Source organism: Lonchura striata, chromosome 37 (assembly GCF_050655825.1).
Source record: "Lonchura striata isolate lonStrDom1 chromosome 37, ASM5065582v1, whole genome shotgun sequence".
Taxonomy (NCBI): Eukaryota; Metazoa; Chordata; class Aves; order Passeriformes; family Estrildidae; genus Lonchura; species Lonchura striata.
Window position 1 is genome coordinate 14,674,196 of NC_140739.1, and position 19,263 is coordinate 14,693,458.

Sequence of the window (19,263 nt, forward strand, 5' to 3'; positions counted from 1 at the left end):
ACCCTCCTGACCCTGTCCCCGGGGTGTCCCCGCTGTCCTGGTGGTGTCCCTGCTGTCCTGGGGATGTCCCCACCCCTCCTGACCCTGTCCCGGGGGTGTCCCCGCTGTCCTGGGGATGTCCCCACTGTCCTGGGGGTGTCCCCGCTGTCCTGGGGATGTCCCCAACCCTCCTGACCCTGTCCTGGGGGTGTCCCCGCTGTCCTGGGGGTGTCCCCAACCCTCCTGACCCTGTCCTGGTGGTGTCCCTGCTGTCCTGGGGATGTCCCCACCCCTCCTGACCCTGTCCCGGGGGTGTCCCCGCTGTCCTGGGGATGTCCCCACTGTCCTGGGGGTGTCCCCACCCCTCCTGACCCTGTCCTGGGGGTGTCCCCGCTGTCCCGTGGGTGTCCCCGCTGTCCCGTGGGTGTCCCCGCTGTCCCCAGGGGTTGCCCCCCCACCTTGTCCCCGGGTGCCCCCTCCCCCCCACGTCACCCGGGTGTCCCCAACCCCCCCCCCACCCCCGCCACCACGGGGTGTCCCCGGCCCCTGTCCCTGTCACCGGGTGTCCCCGGCCCGCCGTCCCGCTGTCACCGCCGCTGTCCCGTAAACAGGGTGACAGGGTGGCCCCGCGGTGTCGGGTTCCCCCCCGCGCTAAAAATAACGGGGGGGGGGAGGGTGGGGGGGGGTGACCGGACACCCTGGTCCTCCCCCACCCCCCCCCGGGGTCACCGAGTGTCCCCAAGGGGGGAGGGACATCCCTGGGGGGGGTGACCGGACACCGGGTCCTCCCCCACCCCCCCCGGGGTCACCGAGTGTCCCCAAGGGGAGGAGGGACATCCCTGGGGGGGTGACCGGACACCCGGGTCCTCCCCCACCCCATCCCGGGGTCACCGAGTGTCCCCAAGGGGGGGTGACCGGACACCCGGGTCCTCCCCCACCCCCCCCGGGGTCACCGAGTGTCCCCAAGGGGGGGGGTGACATCCCTGGGGGGGGTGACCGGACACCGGGTCCTCCCCCACCCCGGGGTCACCGAGTGTCCCCAAGGGGGGGAGGGACATCCCTGGGGGGGGGGTGACCGGACACCGGGTCCTCCCCCACCCCCCCCCGGGGTCACCGAGTGTCCCCAAGGGGTGGGTGACAACCCTGGGGGGGGGTGACCGGACACCGGGTCCTCCCCCACCCCCCCGGGGTCACCGAGTGTCCCCAAGGGGGGGTGACACCCCTGGGGGGGTGGGGGAGGGGCGGGGAATGGCTGTCGCCCCTCCCCCATGGCTAACGACGGGGGGGGGGGGGAACACCCCGGTGGGGAGGGGGGGGGATGGGCAGGAGGGGACCCCCCCACCCCAAAATTGGGAAGGGTGGGGGGGGTGGTGTCACCCTGGTTGTCATGGCAACGGGACGGGGGGGGGGGGTGTGACCTGTGTAGGGATGAGGGAGGGGGAACATCCCGGTTGCCGTGGCGACGTGATTTATAATTTTGAATTTTGGGTTTTTATTTTAAATTTTTTTTTTCTCCGTTGTCATGGAAACCACGCGGGGTGTCCCACGGGGGGGGGGGTGGCAACCTGGTTGCTATGGCAACGAGACGGGCTGTTCCCTCCCCGTTGCTCCGGAGGGAGGGGGGGACCCCGCGGCTGTTCCCGGTTGCCATGGAAACCCCCGGCCCGGCAGCGAAGCCCCGCCCACGTTGCCATGGCGCGCGGTGGGGGGCGTGGCCATCTCATAACCACGCCTCCTCACCAGACCACGCCCACAGCACCGTTTAATTAAGCCACGCCCCTAACAGCGATTGGTCCGCCACGCCTCCTTCATTTGCATGACCACGCCCCTTTGACCACGCCCCCTCACGGAACCGTTACCGGCCCCTTCCCCGCCTTTCCGCCGCCGCCACTTCCGGTTTCGCCCCTCACTTCCGTTGGCGCGGCGGCGGGCGCGCATGCGCGGGGGGCGGCGCGCGCGGAGCCGGAGGCAGCGCGGGGTCCGTGAGGGCCGCGGGCTCCGGGAGGGCCGCGGGCTCCGGGGGCGGCTCCGGGAGGGACCCCGAGAGGGCAGCGGGCCGGGAGGGGCCCGCCCGGGAGAGGGGGAGAGCCCCGGAGCGGCGGGGGGGCGCGGGGAGGGGTGGGGAGGGTGAGGGGGGGGCGCTGCCCTGAGGGCTTGGGGGGCTGAGGGTGGCTGGGGGCGCTGGGGGGGGGTTGAGGGGTCCAGGGGTGTCCGGGGGGGATTTTGGGGGTCGGAGGGTGGCTGTGGGTGTCCGGTGGGGATTTGGGGGAGGTCTGGGAGTGGTTTGGGGGGTCTGGGGGGTGTGCAGGGTGGGGTTATGGGGGTCTAGGAGGGGATTTTGGGAGAGGTCTGGGGGTGGTTTGGGGGGTCTGGGGTGTGTGCAGGGTGGGGTTATGGGGCTCTAGGAGGGGATTTTGGGGGGTCTGGGGGTGGTTTGGGGGGTCTGGGGGGTGTGCAGGGTGGGGTTATGGGGGTCTAGGAGGGGATTTTGGGGTCTGAGGATGGCTGTGAGTGTTGGGGGAGGGTTTTGGGGGGTCTGGGGGGTGTGCAGGGTGGGGTTATGGGGCTCTAGGAGGGGATTTTGGGAGGACTGGGGGTGGTTTGGGGGGTCTGGGGGGTGTCCAGGGTGGGGTTATGGGGGTCTAGGAGGGGATTTTGGGGGGTCTGAGGGCAGTTTTGGATGTTGGGAGGGGGTTTGGGGGGTCTGGGGGGTGTCCAGGGTGGGGTTATGAGGGTCTAGGAGGGGATTTTGGGGGGTCTGAGGGCGGCTGTGGGATTTGGGGGGGTGTGTGGGGTGGGGTTATGGGGGTCTAGGGGTGTCTGGAGGGGATTTTGGTGGGTCTGTGGGTGTTGGGGGGGGTTTGGGGGGTCTGGGGGGTGTCCAGGGTGGGGTTATGGGGTATCTAGGGGTGTCCAGAGAGGATTTTGGGGGGTCTGTGGGTGTTGGGGGGGGTTTGGGGGGTCTGGGGGGTGTGTGGGGTGGGGTTATGGGGGTCTAGGGGTGTCTGGAGGGGATTTTGGGGGGGTCTGGGGGTGGCTGGTGTGCGATTAGAGGGGCTCAGGAAGGTTTGGGGGGTCCCAGGTGGGGTTATGGGGGTCTGGGGTGCCCAGGGTGGGGTTTTGGGGGTCTGGAATGGGTCTGGGGGTGGCTGGTGTGGGGTTAGAAGGACCCAGGAAGGTTTTGGGGGGTCCCAGGTGAGGTTATGGGGTGCAGTGTGGGGTTTTTGGGGGTCTGGGGGTGGCTGGTGTAGGGTGAAAGGAGCCCAGGAAGGTTTTGGGGGGTCCCAGGTGGGGTTTTGGGGGTCTGGAATGGGTATGGGGGTGGTCGGTGTGGGGTTAGAAGGATCCACAAAGTTTCTGGGGGGGTCTCAGGAATGTTCTGGGGGGTTGGGGTGGGTTTTTGGGGATCCAGCGTGGGATGAATCGGCTGCAGCGAGGGCGGAATTTGGGGATTTTGGGGTGGGTTTTTTGGGGTTCTGGGGGTCCTGACCTCCCCCCTGTGCCCCCCAGAGCCTCCCAGGATGACGCAGTTCCTGCCCCCCAACCTTTTGGCCCTTTTTGCCCCCCGGGACCCCATCCCTTACCTGCCCCCCCTGGAGAAGTTGCCCCACGAGAAGCACCACAACCAACCCTACAGTGGCATTGCGCCCTACATCCGGGAGTTTGAGGTACCCCAAAGCCCCCAGACCCCCAAAACCCTCCCCTAAACCCCCCAAACCCCACTGTGGAACTCCCCAAAACCACCCCGGACCCCCAAAACTCTCCCCAGATCCCCAAACTCCACCCCAGGTCTGGCCAAACCCCCACAGATCCCCACAATCCCCCAAAACCCCACCCCAGGACTCTCCAAAACCCTGCCCAGACCCCCAAAACCCTGCCCAGACCCCCAAAACTCCACCCCTAGACCCCCCAAGCCCCACTGCAGAACTCCCCAAAACCACCCCGGACCCCCAAAACCCTCCCAAGACCCCCAAAACCCTCCCCAGGCCCCCACAATCCCCCAGAACTCCATCCCAGGACTCTCCAAAAACCATCCCAGACCCTCAAAACCCACCCCAGGACTCCCCAAAAATCCACCCCAGGACTCCCCAATCCCCCAAAACCCCACTCCAGATATCCCCAAAACCCTCCCCAGACCCCCAAAACCCTCCCATAAACCCCCCAAACCCCACCGCAGAAATCCCCAAAATTATCCCGGACCCCCAGAACCCTCCCCAGACCCCCAAAACTCTACCCCAGAACTCCCCAAAACCATCCCAGACCCCAAAAAACCCCAAAACCCCTCCCCAGAACTCCCCAGAACCCCTATGGAGCCCTATAATCCCCCCAAAACCACCAGACCCCACCCCAGAACCCCCCAAAACCACCCTGGAGCCCCATAATCCCCCAAAACCCTGCAAAACCCACCCTGGAAGCCCCCAAACCCCACCCCAGGACTCCCCAAAACTCCCTCAGACCCCCAAAACCCCCCAAACCCTACCCCAGGATTCCCCAGAACCACCTCAGAGCCCCAAAACCCCAACCCAGAAGTCCCCAAAACCACCGTGGACCCCCAAAACCCTCCCCAGAACTCCCCAAAACCACCCCAGAGCTCCAAAATCCCCCCAGAACTCCCCAAAACCCTCTCCAGAACTCCCCAAAACCACCCCGGACCCCCACAATCCTCCCCTGCATCCCCCCAAATCCCCAAAAACCCCTTTCTAGACTCCCCCAGACCCCCATAACTATGCCCCAAACCCCCTCTCCACCCCAAAAACCCTCTGTGACCCCCCAAAACCCATCTGTGACCCCCAAAACCCCTCTGTGACCCCCCAAAACCCCTCTGTGTCCCCCCAGGACCCCCGCGATGCCCCCCCGCCGACGCGCGCCGAGACGCGCGAGGAGCGCATGGAGCGCAAGGTACGTCCAGAACCCCCAAAACGGGGGGAAAACTCCCCCAAAATGGGGTGCAGCCCCCCTCAGGAGGGCTCAGCCCCTTCCCCACCCTGCTGGGAGTGCTGGGGGGGGTCCCCAAAACTGGCACCAAGGGGGTGTCCCCCCCTAAAATTCAACTCGTCCTCAAGGCAGAGCTTGGTTCTGGGATTTAGGGGAGCCTCTTGGGTTGTGCTCCCTCTCCACCACTGGGGTTTTTTGGGGTCCCCACTGGATTTTGGGGGGCTGTGGGTGGTCCCTGTGGGTTCGGGGACCCCCTGAGATTAATCCCACCCCCATTTTTTGGTCGTTTTTCTCCCTTTTTTACCCAAACAGCGGCGGGAGAAGATTGAGCGCAGACAGCAGGAGGTGGAGTCCGAGCTCAAGCTCTGTAAGTTGGGGGGATCCCGTGGGGCTGTGGGGGTCCCGTGGGTCTGGGAGGGGTCTCATGGGGCTGGGGGGGTCCCGTGGGGTTGGGGGGTTCCCCCTTTTTCCTCTGACCCCCCCTTTTTCCTCTTTTCCTCCAGGGGACCCCCACAATGACCCCAATGCTCAAGGAGATGCCTTCAAAACCCTGTTTGTGGCCAGAGTGGTGAGTGCTGGCGGGAGGAAATGGGGTCCCCTCCAATTTGGGGGGACTCACAGCAATTTTTGGGGGTTTCTTCAGGTCCTTGAGGGTCTTTGCTCAATTTTTGGGGTTCCCCAATCCACGTGGTCCCTCTTAATTTTGGGTTCTCCCCCCAATCTGTGAGATCTTTTATTTTCAGAGATCTGTGGTACTCCCCCAAAATCTTTGGGGTTCCCTTCAATGTTTGGGATATTCTCCCGATTCCTGTGAGTTTTCCCTATTTTGGGGATCCCCCAATTCTTGGAAATCCCCCCCCAATTTTGGGGTCACCCCTCCTCGTTTCTTCCCAGAATTACGACACGACGGAGTCGAAGCTGCGCCGAGAATTTGAGGTTTACGGCCCCATCAAGAGGGTGAGTTGGGGTCACCCCCAAAAAACGCCCCCCAAACACCCCATGGGGGGGGTCACACCTATCCCCCAACTCATTTTTTGGGGTGTCACACCTGTCCCCTCGCACCTACAGACACACCTGGTGTACAACCACCACTCTGTGACCACCCAAACATCCCCGTGACCGCTGCCTCGGCGGGGGGGGCGGGGTCACACCTGTGTGTGTCCCCCCCAATTTTTGGGGTCCCTCACCTGTCCCTCACCTGTCCCACACCTGTCCCACACCTGCAGATCTACATGGTGTACAACAAGCGCTCGGGGAAGCCCCGCGGCTACGCCTTCATCGAGTACGAGCACGAGCGGGACATGCACTGTGAGTACCCCCAGACCCCCCCCCGGACCCCCAAACTCCCCCAGCCCCCCAACTCCGCATGTCTGACCCCCCCACCCACACCTGGGGGGCCCCGTGGCCCCCCCGGGCCGGGCGCCAGGTAAGTACCGGGGCGGGGCCGTGCGGTGACTGAGCGAGGCTACGGGTGGCCAAGGCTACCGGTAGCCAAATGCAGGTGGCCAAGGCTACCGGTAGCCAAGGGTTCAGGTGGTCAAGATACAGGCGGCCAAGGGTTCAGGTGGTCAAGGGTTCAGGTGGCCAAGGCTACCGGTAGCCAAATACAGGTGGCCAAGGCTATGGTAGCCAAGGGTTCAGGTGGTCAAGATACAGGTGGTCAAGAAACAGGCGGCCAAGGGTTCAGGTGGTCAAGGGTTCAGGTGGCCAAGGCTACCAGCAGCCAAATACAGGTGGCCAAAACTACCGGTAGCCAAAGGTTCAGGTGGCCAAGGGTTCAGGTGGTCAAGATACAGGTGGTCAAGAAACAGGCGGCCAAGGGTTCAGGTGGCCAAGGGCTCAGGTGGCCAAGACTACCAATAGCTGAAGGTTCAGGTGGCCAAGGCTACCGGTAGCCAAATAGAGGTGGCCAAGGCTACCGGTAGCCAAATACAGGTGGCCAAGGCTATTGGTAGCCAAGGGTTCAGGTGGTAAAGATACAGGCGGCCAAGATACAGGTGGCCAAAGCTACCAGTCAAGGGTTCAGGTCATCAAGATACAGGTGGCCAAGGCTACTGGTAGCCAAAGGTTCAGGTGGCCAAGATACAGGTGGCCAAGGGTTTAGGTGGCCAAGGCTACTGGTAGCCAAAGGTTCAGGTGGCCAAGGCTACTGGTAGCCAAATACAGGTGGCCAAGGCTACAGGTGGCCAAGGGTTCAGGTGGCCAAGGTACAGGTGGCCAAGGCTACCAGTGGTCGAGGTTACAAGTGGAAAAGGCTCAGGTGGCCAGGGCTCAGGTGGCCGACACTATTGGGTGGCCAACCTAGAGGTGGACGGGGCTACCAGCGGTCAAGGGCGCAGTTGGCCAAGCTGTAGGTGGCCAAATTTACAGGCGGACAGGGCTACACGCGGACAGGGCTACAGGTGATGCAGTTTTAGGTAGCCAAGGCTACCGACGGCCAAGGTAATGAGGCTACAGGTGGCCAAGCTGTAGGTCAGCAGGGCTACAGGTGGCCAAAGTCCAGGTCGCTGCTTGACTACAGGCGGTGGCCAAGGCGAGCTGAGGGACAGGCGGTGGCCACGGGTACAGAGTCAAGGCACGAACAGAGCTACAGTCGGTGGCCAAGGCTACACGTGGCGGCCAAAGGACAGGCAGAGCTGCAGTTGGTGGCCAAGGTAGCCAAGCTACAGGTGGCCAAGGTTATGGCTGGTTGACCAATGGTGTGGTTGACCAAGGCTGCTGTTGGCCTACTTGGAGGCAGCCACGTTAGCCGAGCGGCGGTTGGCCAGCGGTGCTGTTGTCCAACCTACAGTTAGTCAGGGCTACCATTGGCCAAGGTTCCAGGTGGCCAAACTGCAGCCAACCGAGGCTGCGGTTGGCCAAGGCTCCAAACTATGGGCAACCAAGGCTTTGGTTAGTCAAATTACGGGGAAACCAGTCTACAATTGGCCAAGGGTGTCGTTGACCAAGGCTTCAGGTGGCCAAGGCGACCATTGACCAAATTTAAGGGTAGGGCTACTGTTGGCCAAGTGTCCAACTGACCGAATTTTCCATTGGCCAAGTCTCCAGTTGGCCAATCACCCATTGGCCAATGTTTTGTTTGTCAAGGCTACCATTGGCCAACCGCCCGTTGGCCAAGCATCCGAGTTGGCCGAGCCTATGGGTAGAGATCCCGTTGGTCAACCTTCCATTGGCCAACCACCCCATTGGTCAAGTGTCCAGCTGACCAAGCCTGTGGGTAGAGCTCCCATTGGTCAACCTTCCATTGAGTTTGGCCAAGCGTCCATTGAGGTTGGCAGACCATCCATTGAGGTTGGCCAAGCATCCATAGAGGTTGGCCAGCTTCCATTGAGGTTGGCCAACCATCCATGGAGGTTGGCTAAGCGTCCATAGAGGTTGGCCAGCTTCCGTTGAGGTTGGCCAACCTTCCACTGATGTTGGCCAGTCTTCCATTGAGGTTGGCCAACCTTCCATTGAGATGTTGGCCGACTGTCCATTGAGATTGGCCAACCATTCATTGATGTTGGCCAACCTTCCATTGAGATTGGCCAACTGTTCACTGATGTTGGCCAACTGTCTATTGAGGTTGGCCAACCACCCATTGAGGTTGGCCAACCTTCCATTGACCTTGACCAACCTCTATTAACGCTGACCAACCTCCATTGATTCTGACCAACCTCCACTGAGGTTGGCCAATGTCCGTTGATGTTTACCAACCTTCCATAGAGGTTGACCAATGTCCTATTGGGATTGGCCAACCTTCCATTGATGTTGACCAACTTCCATTGACATTGACCAACCTCCATTGACGTTGACCAACCTCCACTGATGTTGACCAACCTCCATTGACGCTGACCAACACCCAGTTGTCCAAGTCCATCCCGTGGCATGTGTGTCGTGCCGGCGCCGCTCTCTCTCTCTCTGTGTCTCTCCATCCCTGCACCCCTTGAGGCGGGTGATCCGGGGACGTCTCCGTTCCCCGGTTGGTTCCATGGGAGCGTCTCTGTTCCCTGGTTGGTTCCGTGGGGGTATTCCCGGCTCCGGTGGCATCCCCATTGGTTCCGTGGAGGCATTCCTGGCTCTGGGGTCATCCTCGTTGGTTCCATGGGGGTGTCTCTGTTCTGTTGACGTCCCCGTTGGTTCCATGGAGGCGTCTCCATTCTGTTGACGTCCCCGTTGGTTCCATGGAGGCGTCTCCATTCCAGGGTCATCCCCGTTGGTTCCATGGGGGTGTCTCCATTCCCTGGTTGTTTCCGTGGGGGCGTCTCCATTCCGGGGTCATCCCCATTGATTCCATGGAGGCGTCTCCATTCCGGGGTCATCCCCGTTGGTTCCGTTGGGGTGTCTACATTCCCCGTTGGTTCCATGGAAGTATCTGTTCCCCGGTTGTTTCCTTGGGGGCGTTCCCATTCCGGGGTCATGGGGGTGTCTCCATCCCGCAGTTGGTTCCTTTGGGGCGTCTCCATTGCCGGTTGATTCCATGGTGGTGTCTCCATTCTGGGGTCATCCCCATTGGTTCCTTTGGGGCGTCTCCGTTCCCTGGTTGTTTCCATGGAGACGTCTCCATTCCGGTGACGTTCCCATTGGTTCCATGGAGGTATCTTCGTTCCGGTGACGTCCCTGTTGGTTCCATGGAGGTGTCTCCATTCTGGTGATGTTCCCATTGGTTCCATGGAGGCGTCTTCGTTCCGGTGATGTCCCCATTGGTTCCATCGAGGCATTTCCGTTCTGGTGACGTCCCTGTTGGTTCCATGGAGGCGTCTCCATTCCGGTGACGTCCCCATTGGTTCCATGGAGGCATCTCCATTCCGGTGACGTCCCCATTGGTTCCATGGAGGCATCTCCATTCCGGGGTCAGCCCCATTGGTTCCTTTGGGGCGTCTCCATCCCCCAGTTGGTTCCTTGGGGGCGTCTCCATTCTGGTGACATCCCCATTGGTTCCATTGGGACGTCTCCATTCCGGTGATGTCCCGGTTGGTTCCTTTGGGGTGTCTCCATCCGCCGGTTGGTTCCTTTGGGGCGTCTCCGTTCCCCGGTTGGTTCCATGGAGGCGTCTCCGTTCTGGTGATGTCCCCATTGGTTCCATGGAGGCGTCTCCATTCCGGTGACGTTCCCATTGGTTCCATGGAGGCATCTCCATTCTGGTGACGTTCCCATTGGTTCCATGGAGGCGTCTAGATCCCCCGGTTGGTTCCATGGAGGCGTCTCCGTTCTGGTGATGTCCCCATTGGTTCCATGGAGGCGTCTCCATTCCGGTGACGTTCCCATTGGTTCCATGGAGGCATCTCCATTCCAGTGACGTTCCCATTGGTTCCATGGAGGCGTCTCCATTCCGGTGACGTTCCCATTGGTTCCATGGAGGCATCTCCATCGCCCAGTTGGTTCCATGGAGGCATCTCCATCGCCCAATTGGTTCCATGGAGGCATCTCCATTCCGGTGACGTTCCCATTGGTTCCATGGAGGCGTCTACATCCCCTGGTTGGTTCCATGGAGGCATCTCCATCGCCCAATTGGTTCCATGGAGGCATCTCCATCCCCTGGTTGGTTCCTTTGGGGCGTCTCCATCCCCCGGTTGGTTCCATGGAGGCATCTCCATTCTGGTGACGTTCCCATTGGTTCCATGGAGGCGTCTAGATCCCCCGGTTGGTTCCATGGAGGTGTCTCCATTCTGGTGACATTCCCATTGGTTCCATGGAGGCATCTCCATTCCAGTGATGGTCCCATTGGTTCCATGGAGGTGTCTCCATTCTGGTGACGTTCCCATTGGTTCCATGGAGGTGTCTCCATCCCCCGGTTGGTTCCATGGAGGCGTCTCCATTCCAGTGACGTTCCCATTGGTTCCATGGAGGCGTCTCCATTCCGGTGACGTTCCCATTGGTTCCATGGAGGTGTCTCCATTCCGGTGACGTTCCCATTAGTTCCTTTGGGCCGTCTCCGTCCCCCGGTTGTTCCCGCGGGGCCGTCTCCGTCCCCCGGTTGTTCCCGCGGGGCCGTCTCCATCCCCCGGTCGTTTCCTTGGGGGCGTCTCCGTCCCCCGGTTGTTCCCGCGGGGCCGTCTCCGTTCCGGGCCGCCGCCGGCGGTTCCCGCGGGGGCGCTCCCGGCGTTGTCGGCGTGCGGTGGGGCGGGACGGAGGCCGGTGGCCGGCCGGGGTTGTATTAACTGTGTTTTATTGTCACTGCAGCCACCTTTGTGATGGCTTTTGCCACTGCTGGCTTGCAGCTGATCCTAATGCTCCCCCCTCCACACCTCAGTGTATGGTTGGTATAAGGGTTTGTATCCTGGTAAGACACGTTCGTAAACACCCCCCACCCCAAAAAAACCCCCCAAAAACCACCACGGCACCACCGAGGCCTGGGGGAGGGGCTGGGGGGGCGGGGGGAGCGCTGAGCACCCCCCCCCCCCCAACAAACCCCCCCCCAAAAAAGGGGCGGCGGAGGAGATTTTTTGGTTTTTTTTTTGGGGGGGGTGTTGAATTTTGGGGGGGAGACCCCTCTGCTCGCAGCCGGGCTGGGCCGGGCTGGGGGCGGCGGGGTTGGACCCCCCCTCAATAAATCATTACCTTCCCCCCCCCCAACACTCCTTAATTTAGGGACCCCCCCCCGATGTTTTTTGGTGGGGGGGCTCCTCGCCGCGCCCTCTCCCCCCCCCCACCTCACGGACCCCTTCCCAGCGCGGGCAGGGAGCGAATCCCACCTGGAATTCCCAAATTTCCCACCCCGACCCCCCCCAGCGCAGTCACGGGACATGTGACCCCCCCCCAGATTTTTTTTTTTGGGGAGGGGGCCCTCAAGGACCCCCCCCCACCCCCTCGCTATGGGGGGGTGACCAGGCAGGACCCCCCCAGCCCCCCAATTTGCCCCCCCCGTGTTTGTTTTGCCCGAGGAAGAGGAGGAGGAGGAAGGCGGGGGGGGGGCTCCGAGTGCCCCCTCCCCACGTGGGTCCCGAGGGGGGGGTGCCCATGGCGCCCCCTCCCCAAAAAAACAAATTTTGGGGCCCCCCCAGGAGCCTGGATGATTGTGTAGGGGGGGGACAGGTCCCTTAGCGGGGGGGGGGCGGGTTTTGGGGGGTGGGGATGAGGGGGGGGGCTGAGCCCCCCACCCAAAAATCGGGGAGCGACCCCCCCACCCCGGTCCCACCGACCGAGGGGGCGGTGCTGGGGGGGGGAGGGGTAAAAATGGCGATTTTTTGGGGAGGGGGCGCCGAGCCCCCCCCCCAGTCCCGCAGTGGGGGGTGGGATGTGTGCGGGGAGGGGGTCCCCAGGGGTGGGGGTGGGTTTTTTTGGGGGGGGGGCGAGGTAGGACGGGTCTCAGGTAAGGCCCCAGCGCCCGTCCAGGAGCGGCTTCGTCTGGAGGGACCCCCCGGCGGGGGGGGGGACGCGGACCCGCCCCCCACCGCACCCAGGACCCCGCGAGGGGGGGGGGATGGAAAATTTGGGGTGGGGGGGGGCGGGGAGGGGTCTAGGGGGTGGGGGAGGGGCTGCGTCCCTCGTTTGGGGGGGGCCCGAAATGCTGCGGGTGACCCCCCCCCCCCCAAAAAAAAAAAAAAATTAAAATTTGGGGAGGGTGTAAAAATGGGGGGGGACAGTGCAGGTAAGGCAGCGCTGGGGGTGCCCCCCCCAAAATTTGGGGCGGGGTCTTAAATAGGTAAAAGGTGACCCCCCCCCCAAAAAAAAAAAAATGAGGTGTTGGGGGGTCGGTTTATAGGTGAAGGTGACCCCCCAAAAATCAAAGTGGGGGGGTCAATAATCAGGTAAAGGTGGTGACCCCCCCCAAAAAATGAAGTGTTGGGGGGTCGGTTTATAGGCAAAGGGGGTGGAAGCCCCAAAAAATTTAATTTGGGGGGGGCAATGTACAGGTAAAGGTGGTGAACCCCCCGAAAATTAAAATTGGGGGGGGTCAATAATCAGGTAAAGGTGGTGAACCCCCCCTAAAATAAATAAGGGGGTCAATAATCAGGTAAAGGTGGTGACCCCCCAAAAAAAATCAAAGTTGCGGGGGTAATAATCAGGTAAAGGTGACACCCCTCCCAAAAAATGAAGTGTTGGGGGGTCGGTTTATAGGTAAAGGGGGTTGAAGCCCCAAAAAATTTAATTTGGGGGGGGCAATGTACAGGTAAAGGTGGTGACCCCCCAAAAAAGTAAAATTGGGGGGGGTCAATAAACAGGTAAAGGTGGTGACTTCCCCAAAAAATCAAAGTGGGGGGGTCAATAATCAGGTAAAGGTGGTGACCCTCCAAAAATGAGGTTGGGGGAGTCGGTTTATAGGTTAAGGGGGTGACCCCCCCCAAAAATCAAGGTTGGGGGGGGTCAATAAACAGGTAAAAGTGGTGAACCCCCCCCAAAAATAAAACTGGGGGCGGGGGTCAATATACAGGTAAAGGTGATGACCCCCCCAAAAATCAAAGTGGGGGGGTCAATAATCAGGTAAAGGTGGTGACCCCCCAAAAATCAAAGTGGGGGGGTCAATAATCAGGTAAAGGTGGTGAAACCCCCAAAAATCAAAGTGGGGGGGTCAATAAACAGGTAAAGGTGGTGACCCCCCCAAAAAACAAGGTGAGGGGGGTCAATAAACAGGTAAAGGACCCCCCAAAAATAAGGGGGGGGTGATATATGGGTTGGGGGGGGTCAATGTTCAGTTGAAGGTGCTGACGACCCCCCCCCCCCAAAAAAAACCCCAAAATCGGGGTGGGGGGGGTCCATAAACAGGTGAAAACCCCAAATTTTGTGGTGTCGATTTTGGGGTGGGGTTAATTTTTTTTTTTGGGGGGGGGGGTCTCACAATCCTTAACCCTTTCCTTTACAGCCATGCCATTTTTTTTTTGGGGGGGGGGGGGTCTCACCCCTTTAACCCCCCCCCCACCCCAAATTCTTCTCCCCACAAAACCCCTGTGAGTTTTTGGGGAAATTTTTATTTTTTTGGGGCGTGGGGTGGGGAAGGAGCTGATTTTTTGGGGGAGGGGGGGGCGGGCTGATGTGACCCCACTGTGGCTGACCCCTCCCCATTTTTCCACCCCCTCGGGACCCCTCCCCAAAATATTTTGCAGCCGCCTACAAGCACGCGGACGGGAAGAAAATCGATGGGCGCCGGGTGCTGGTGGACGTGGAGCGGGGCAGGACCGTCAAGGGCTGGCGGCCCCGGCGCCTGGGTGAGCCCCCTCCCCAAATTAACCCCCCCACCCCAAAATTCGGGGGGTCCCCTGGGCCTCAAGTGGGGCCACGCCCCCAGTTCGGGGCTTTTTCACCTCGAAATCGGGGTCTGGGATGGGAAAATCGGAGTTTTTGGGGGGTTTTTTTGGTGCCTCCACACATTTTTTGGGGTCAGTTTGGGGTCAGGGGTCATTTTTGGGGTCCCTGACCCCCGTGTCCCCCCAGGGGGAGGTTTGGGGGGTCAGTTTGGGTTCAGGGGTCATTTTGGGGTTTGGGGGGTCAGTTTTGGGGTCAGTTTGGGGTTTGGGGGGTCAGTTTGGGGTTTTGGGGGTCAGTTTTGGGGTCAGTTTTGGGTTTGGGGTCAGTTTTGGGGTCCCTGACCCCCCTGTCCCCCCAGGGGGAGGTTTGGGGGGTCAGTTTTGGGGTCAGTTTTGGGGTCAGTTTTGGGTTTGGGGTCAGTTTTGGGGTCCCTGACCCCCCTGTCCCCCCAGGGGGAGGTTTGGGGGGTCAGTTTTGGGTTTGGGGTCAGTTTTGGGGTCCCTGACCCCCCTGTCCCCCCAGGGGGAGGTTTGGGGGGTCAGTTTTGGGGTCAGGGGTCAGTTTTGGGGTCCCTGACCCCCCTGTCCCCCCAGGGGGAGGTTTGGGGGGTCAGTTTTGGGTTTGGGGTCAGTTTTGGGGTCCCTGACCCCCCTGTCCCCCCAGGGGGAGGTTTGGGGGGTCAGTTTTGGGTTTGGGGTCAGTTTTGGGGTCCCTGACCCCCCTGTCCCCCCAGGGGGAGGTTTGGGGGGTCAGTTTTGGGTTTGGGGTCAGTTTTGGGGTCCCTGACCCCCCTGTCCCCCCAGGGGGAGGTTTGGGGGTCAGTTTTGGGGTCAGGGGTCAGGTTTGGGGTCAGTTTTGGGGTCCCTGACCCCCCTGTCCCCCCAGGGGGAGGTTTGGGGGGCACCCGGCGCGGCGGAGCCGACGTCAACATCCGGCACTCGGGGAGGGACGACACCTCCCGCTACGACGAGCGGTGAGTGGGGGGCCGGACCCCCGGGATTGTCACCCCTGGGACCCCCGGGATTGTCACCCCTGGGACCCCCGGGATTGTCACCCCTGGGACCCCCGGGATTGTCACCCATGGGACCCCCGGGATTGTCACCCTTGGGACCCCCGGAATTGTCATTGTCACCCCTGGGACCCCCAGAATTGTCATTGTCACCCCTGGGACCCCCGGGATTGTCACCCCTGGGACCCCCGGGATTGTCATTGTCACCCTTGGGACCCCCGGGATTGTCACCCTTGGGACCCCCGGGATTGTCATTGTCACCCTTGGGACCCCCGGGATTGTCACCCTTGGGACCCCCGGGATTGTCATTGTCACCCTTGGGACCCCCGGGATTGTCACCCCTGGGACCCCCGGGATTGTCACCCTTGGGACCCCTGGGATTGTCATTGTCACCCATGGGACCCCCGGGATTGTCACCCTTGGGACCCCTGGGATTGTCATTGTCACCCCTGGGACCCCCGGGATTGTCATTGTCACCCTTGGGACCCCCGGGATTGTCATTGTCACCCCTGGGACCCCTGGGATTGTCACCGGTCCCCCTTTGTCACCTCTGGGACCCCCAGGGAGGGGACAGGGGACCCCAAGGACCCACTGTGTCACCTCAGGGACCCCCGGGCCACCTCAGGGACCCCCTTGGGACCCCCTGGAATGGGTTCGAGACCCCCTTGGGACCCCCTAAATTGGCTCAGGGACCCCCTCAATTGAGTCAGGGGCTCCCTTGGGACCCCTTAAATTGGCTCAGGGACCTTTAGGACACCTCAGGGACCCCCTTGGGACCCCCTAAATTGGGTCAGGGACCCCCTGGAATGGGTTCGGGACCCCCTTGGGACCCCCTAATCCGGCTCAGGGACCCCCTGGAGTGGCTCAGGGACCCCTTTGGGACCCCCTAAACCGGCTCAGGGACCCCCTTGGGACCCCCTGGAGTGGCTCAGGGACCCCCTGGAATGGGTTCGGGACCCCCTGGAATGGGTTCGGGACCCCCTTGGGATCCCCTAACTTGGCTCAGGGACCCCCAAACTGGCTCAGGGACCCCCTGGAATGGCTCAGGGACCCCCTTGGGACCCCCTAAATTGGGTCAGGGACCCCCTGGAATGGCTCAGGGACCCCCTTGGGACCCCCTAAACTGGTCTAGGGACCCCCTAAACTGGCCCAGGGACCCCCTAAACCGGCTCAGGGACCCTCTAACTGGCCCAGGGACCCCCTGGAATGGTTCAGGGACCCCCTTGGGACCCCCTAAATTGGGTCAGGGACCCCCTGGAATGGCTCAAGGACCCCCTTGGGACCCCCTAACTTGGCCCAGGGACCCCCTTGGGACCCCCTAAATTGGGTCAGGGACCCCCTGGAGTGGGTTTGGGACCCCCTTGGGACCCCCTAAACTGGCTCAGGGACCCCCTAAACCGGCTCAGGGACCCCCAAACTGGCTCAGGGACCCCCTGGAGTGGCTCAGGGACCCCCTTGGGACCCCCTAAACTGGCCCAGGGACCCCCTGGAATGGGTTCGGGACCCCCTTGGGATCCCCTAACTTGGCTCAGGGACCCCCAAACTGGCTCAGGGACCCCCTGGAATGGCTCAGGGACCCCCTTGGGACCCCCTAAATTGGGTCAGGGACCCCCTGGAATGGCTCAAGGACCCCCTTGGGACCCCCCAAACTGGCCCAGGCCGCCCCCCGCCCACCCCCGCGCCCCCCGGCGCCTCCTGAGCGCCGCCGTCCCCGCAGGGACCGGGAGCGGGAGCGGGAGCGGGACCGCCGGGAGCGCTCCCGGGAACGGGACCGGCGCCGCTCGCGCTCCCGGGAGCGGCGGCGGCGAACGCGGAGCCGCGAGAAGGACGAGCGGGAACGGAAACGGGCCGGGAGCCGCGACCGCAGCAAGGACCGCGACCGCGACCGCGACCGCAAGCGCCGCTCGCGATCCCGGGACCGAAAACGCGAGCGCGACCGCGACAAGAAGGACGAGGCGACCCTGGAAGCGCTGGAAGCCCCCGAGGAGCTGGGAGCGGGCGGCGGGGAGCCCGGAGCCGCCGAGGGGATGGCGGGGGAGGCGGCGGAGAAACGGGACAGGGAACGGGAGCGGCGCCGGGGGCACCGGGAGAGGGAGAGGAGGAGGGAGCGGGAGCGGGATCGCGAGCGGGAGCACAAACGGGAGCGGGAGCGGCGCGACGAGAGAGCGGCCGGGAGCGGCGGCGGCCCCGGGAGCGGCCCCGGGAGCGGCCCCGGGGCCGGGGAGGGCGGCGAGGCGGGGCCCGGTGCGGACGCGGAGATGTTCCTGGGCGCGGAGGCGATGGCGGCGGGCGATGGGTACGGGGCCGCGGAGAACGGCTACCTGCTGGAGCCGGCGCTGGAGTGAGCGCCGCAATAAACGGCACCGAGCGGGACGGCGGCGGCGCGGCTCTGCGTGCACCGGGGCGGGGAGGGAAATCAGTGGGGTTTGGGGGGAAATCAATGGGGTTATTGGGAAATCAATGGGGTTATTGGGAAATCAATGGGGTTTTATTGGGAAATCAATGGGGGTTATTGGGAAATCAATGGGGTTATTGGGAAATCAATGGGGGTTATTGGGAAATAAATGGGGTTTATTGGGAAATAAATGGGGGTTTATTGGGAAATAAATGGGGGTTTATTAGGAAATCAATGGGGTTTTATTGGGAAATCAATGGGGGTTATTGGGAAATCAATGGGGTTATTGGGAAATCAATGGGGTTATTGGGAAATCAATGGGGGTTATTGGGAAATCAATGGGGGTTATTGGGAAATCAATGGGGTTATTGGGAAATCAATGGGGTTATTGGGAAATCGATGGGGTTATTGGGAAATCAATGGGGGTTATTGGGAAATCGATGGGGTTATTGGGAAATCGATGGGGTTTGGGGGGAAATCAATGGGGTTATTGGGAAATCAATGGGGGTTATTGGGAAATAAATGGGGTTTGGGGGGAAATCAATGGGGGTTATTGGGAAATCAATGGGGTTATTGGGAAATCAATGGGGTTATTGGGAAATCAATGGGGTTTTATTGGGAAATCAGTGGGGTTATTGGGAAATCAATGGGGTTATTGGGAAATCAATGGGGTTTATTGGGAAATCAATGGTGTTATTGGGAAATCGATGGGGTTTGGGGGGAAATTGATGGGGTTTGGGGGGAAATCAATGGGGTTTGGGGGGAAATTGATGGGGTTTGGGGGGAAATCAATGGGGTTTATTGGGAAATCAATGGGGGTTATTGGGAAATCAATGGGGGTTATTGGGAAATCAATGGGGTTATTGGGAAATGAATGGGGTTATTGGGAAATCAATGGGGGTTATTGGGAAATCAATGGGGTTTATTGGGAAATAAATGGGGTTTATTGGGAAATCAATGGGGTTTTGGGTGAGAAATGGGGGTTATTGGGAAATCAATGGAGTTTTGGGTGGGAAATGGGGGTTTATTGGGAAATAAACGGGGTTTTGGGGATTTTTTTGGGGTGGAAAAGGGGAAAGTTGGGATGGGTGGGGAGGTTTGGGAGTGGGATGGACGATGTGGTAAATTTGGGGGTTTTGGGGTGAGATTTGGGGTTTTTGGTTGAATTTGAGAATTTTTTTCGGGTGGAATTGGGTTATTTTTTGCTTGAATTTGGGTTTTTTGAGGTTCTTTTTTCAGATGGAATCGGGGATTTTTTTGTTCCTCGAATTTGGGTTTTTTTCAGGTGGAATTGGGGATTATTGCTCCAAGTTAAGGATTTTTCAGATATATTTGGGGTCATTTTGCTCCAAAAATAATTTTTTTTTTAATCCCTAAAAATAACATCCTCCTCATTTTGGGATATTTCCCTAAAAAGAGCTGCCCCCCCCCCCCTCAAATTTGGGAGCTCTTTCACCCCAAAATTTGTGACATCCCCGCAATTTTTGGGGTATTTTCTCTCAGAACTGGGGTCCCCCCCGGTAATTTGGGACCCCCCCCAAAATTTGGGATCCCCATTAATTTGGGACCCCCCACAAAATTTGGGATCCCCCCCAAAATTTGGGAACCCCCAAAATTTGGGATCCCCAGTAATTTGGGACCCCCCCCCAATATTTGGGATCCCCCATTAATTTGGAGCCCCCCATTAATTTGGGACCCCCCCAAAATTTGTGGTCCCCCATTAATTTGGGACCCCACCAATATTTGGACCCCCATTAATTTGGGACCCCCCCAAAATATG

At 60.8% G+C, this 19,263-nt stretch overlaps 1 protein-coding gene and 1 long non-coding RNA gene across 2 annotated transcripts; both read left to right on the forward strand.

Moving 5' to 3' along the window:
* Positions 1 to 1,808: 1,808 nt before the first annotated feature.
* Positions 1,809 to 17,461, forward strand: SNRNP70 (small nuclear ribonucleoprotein U1 subunit 70). The gene is made up of 10 exons (XM_077789866.2): positions 1,809 to 1,957; positions 3,490 to 3,647; positions 4,816 to 4,878; positions 5,227 to 5,281; positions 5,418 to 5,482; positions 5,809 to 5,871; positions 6,141 to 6,222; positions 13,938 to 14,039; positions 14,965 to 15,052; positions 16,806 to 17,461. The coding sequence occupies exons 2-10, from the start codon at positions 3,501 to 3,503 to the stop codon at positions 17,431 to 17,433; spliced, it is 1,293 nt and encodes a 430-aa protein (XP_077645992.1). The 5' UTR covers positions 1,809 to 1,957; positions 3,490 to 3,500; the 3' UTR covers positions 17,434 to 17,461.
* On the forward strand, positions 6,231 to 11,138 carry LOC146763974 (uncharacterized). The gene is made up of 2 exons (XR_014951007.1): positions 6,231 to 6,447; positions 6,479 to 11,138. It is a non-coding gene; the product is annotated as an uncharacterized LOC146763974 (long non-coding RNA).
* Positions 17,462 to 19,263: the final 1,802 nt, after the last annotated feature.

What these genes read in the sequence shown, in the direction of transcription:
- SNRNP70 (XM_077789866.2), top strand. Translation starts at nt 3,501, where the DNA reads ATGACGCAGTTCCTGCCCCCCAACCTTTTGGCCCTTTTTGCCCCCCGG. An exon ending in CCCTGTTTGTGGCCAGAGTG is followed by an intron (nt 5,483 to 5,808) that starts GTGAGTGCTGGC and finishes GTTTCTTCCCAG; the next exon opens with AATTACGACACGACGGAGTC. An exon ending in ACCTCCCGCTACGACGAGCG is followed by an intron (nt 15,053 to 16,805) that starts GTGAGTGGGGGG and finishes CCGTCCCCGCAG; the next exon opens with GGACCGGGAGCGGGAGCGGG.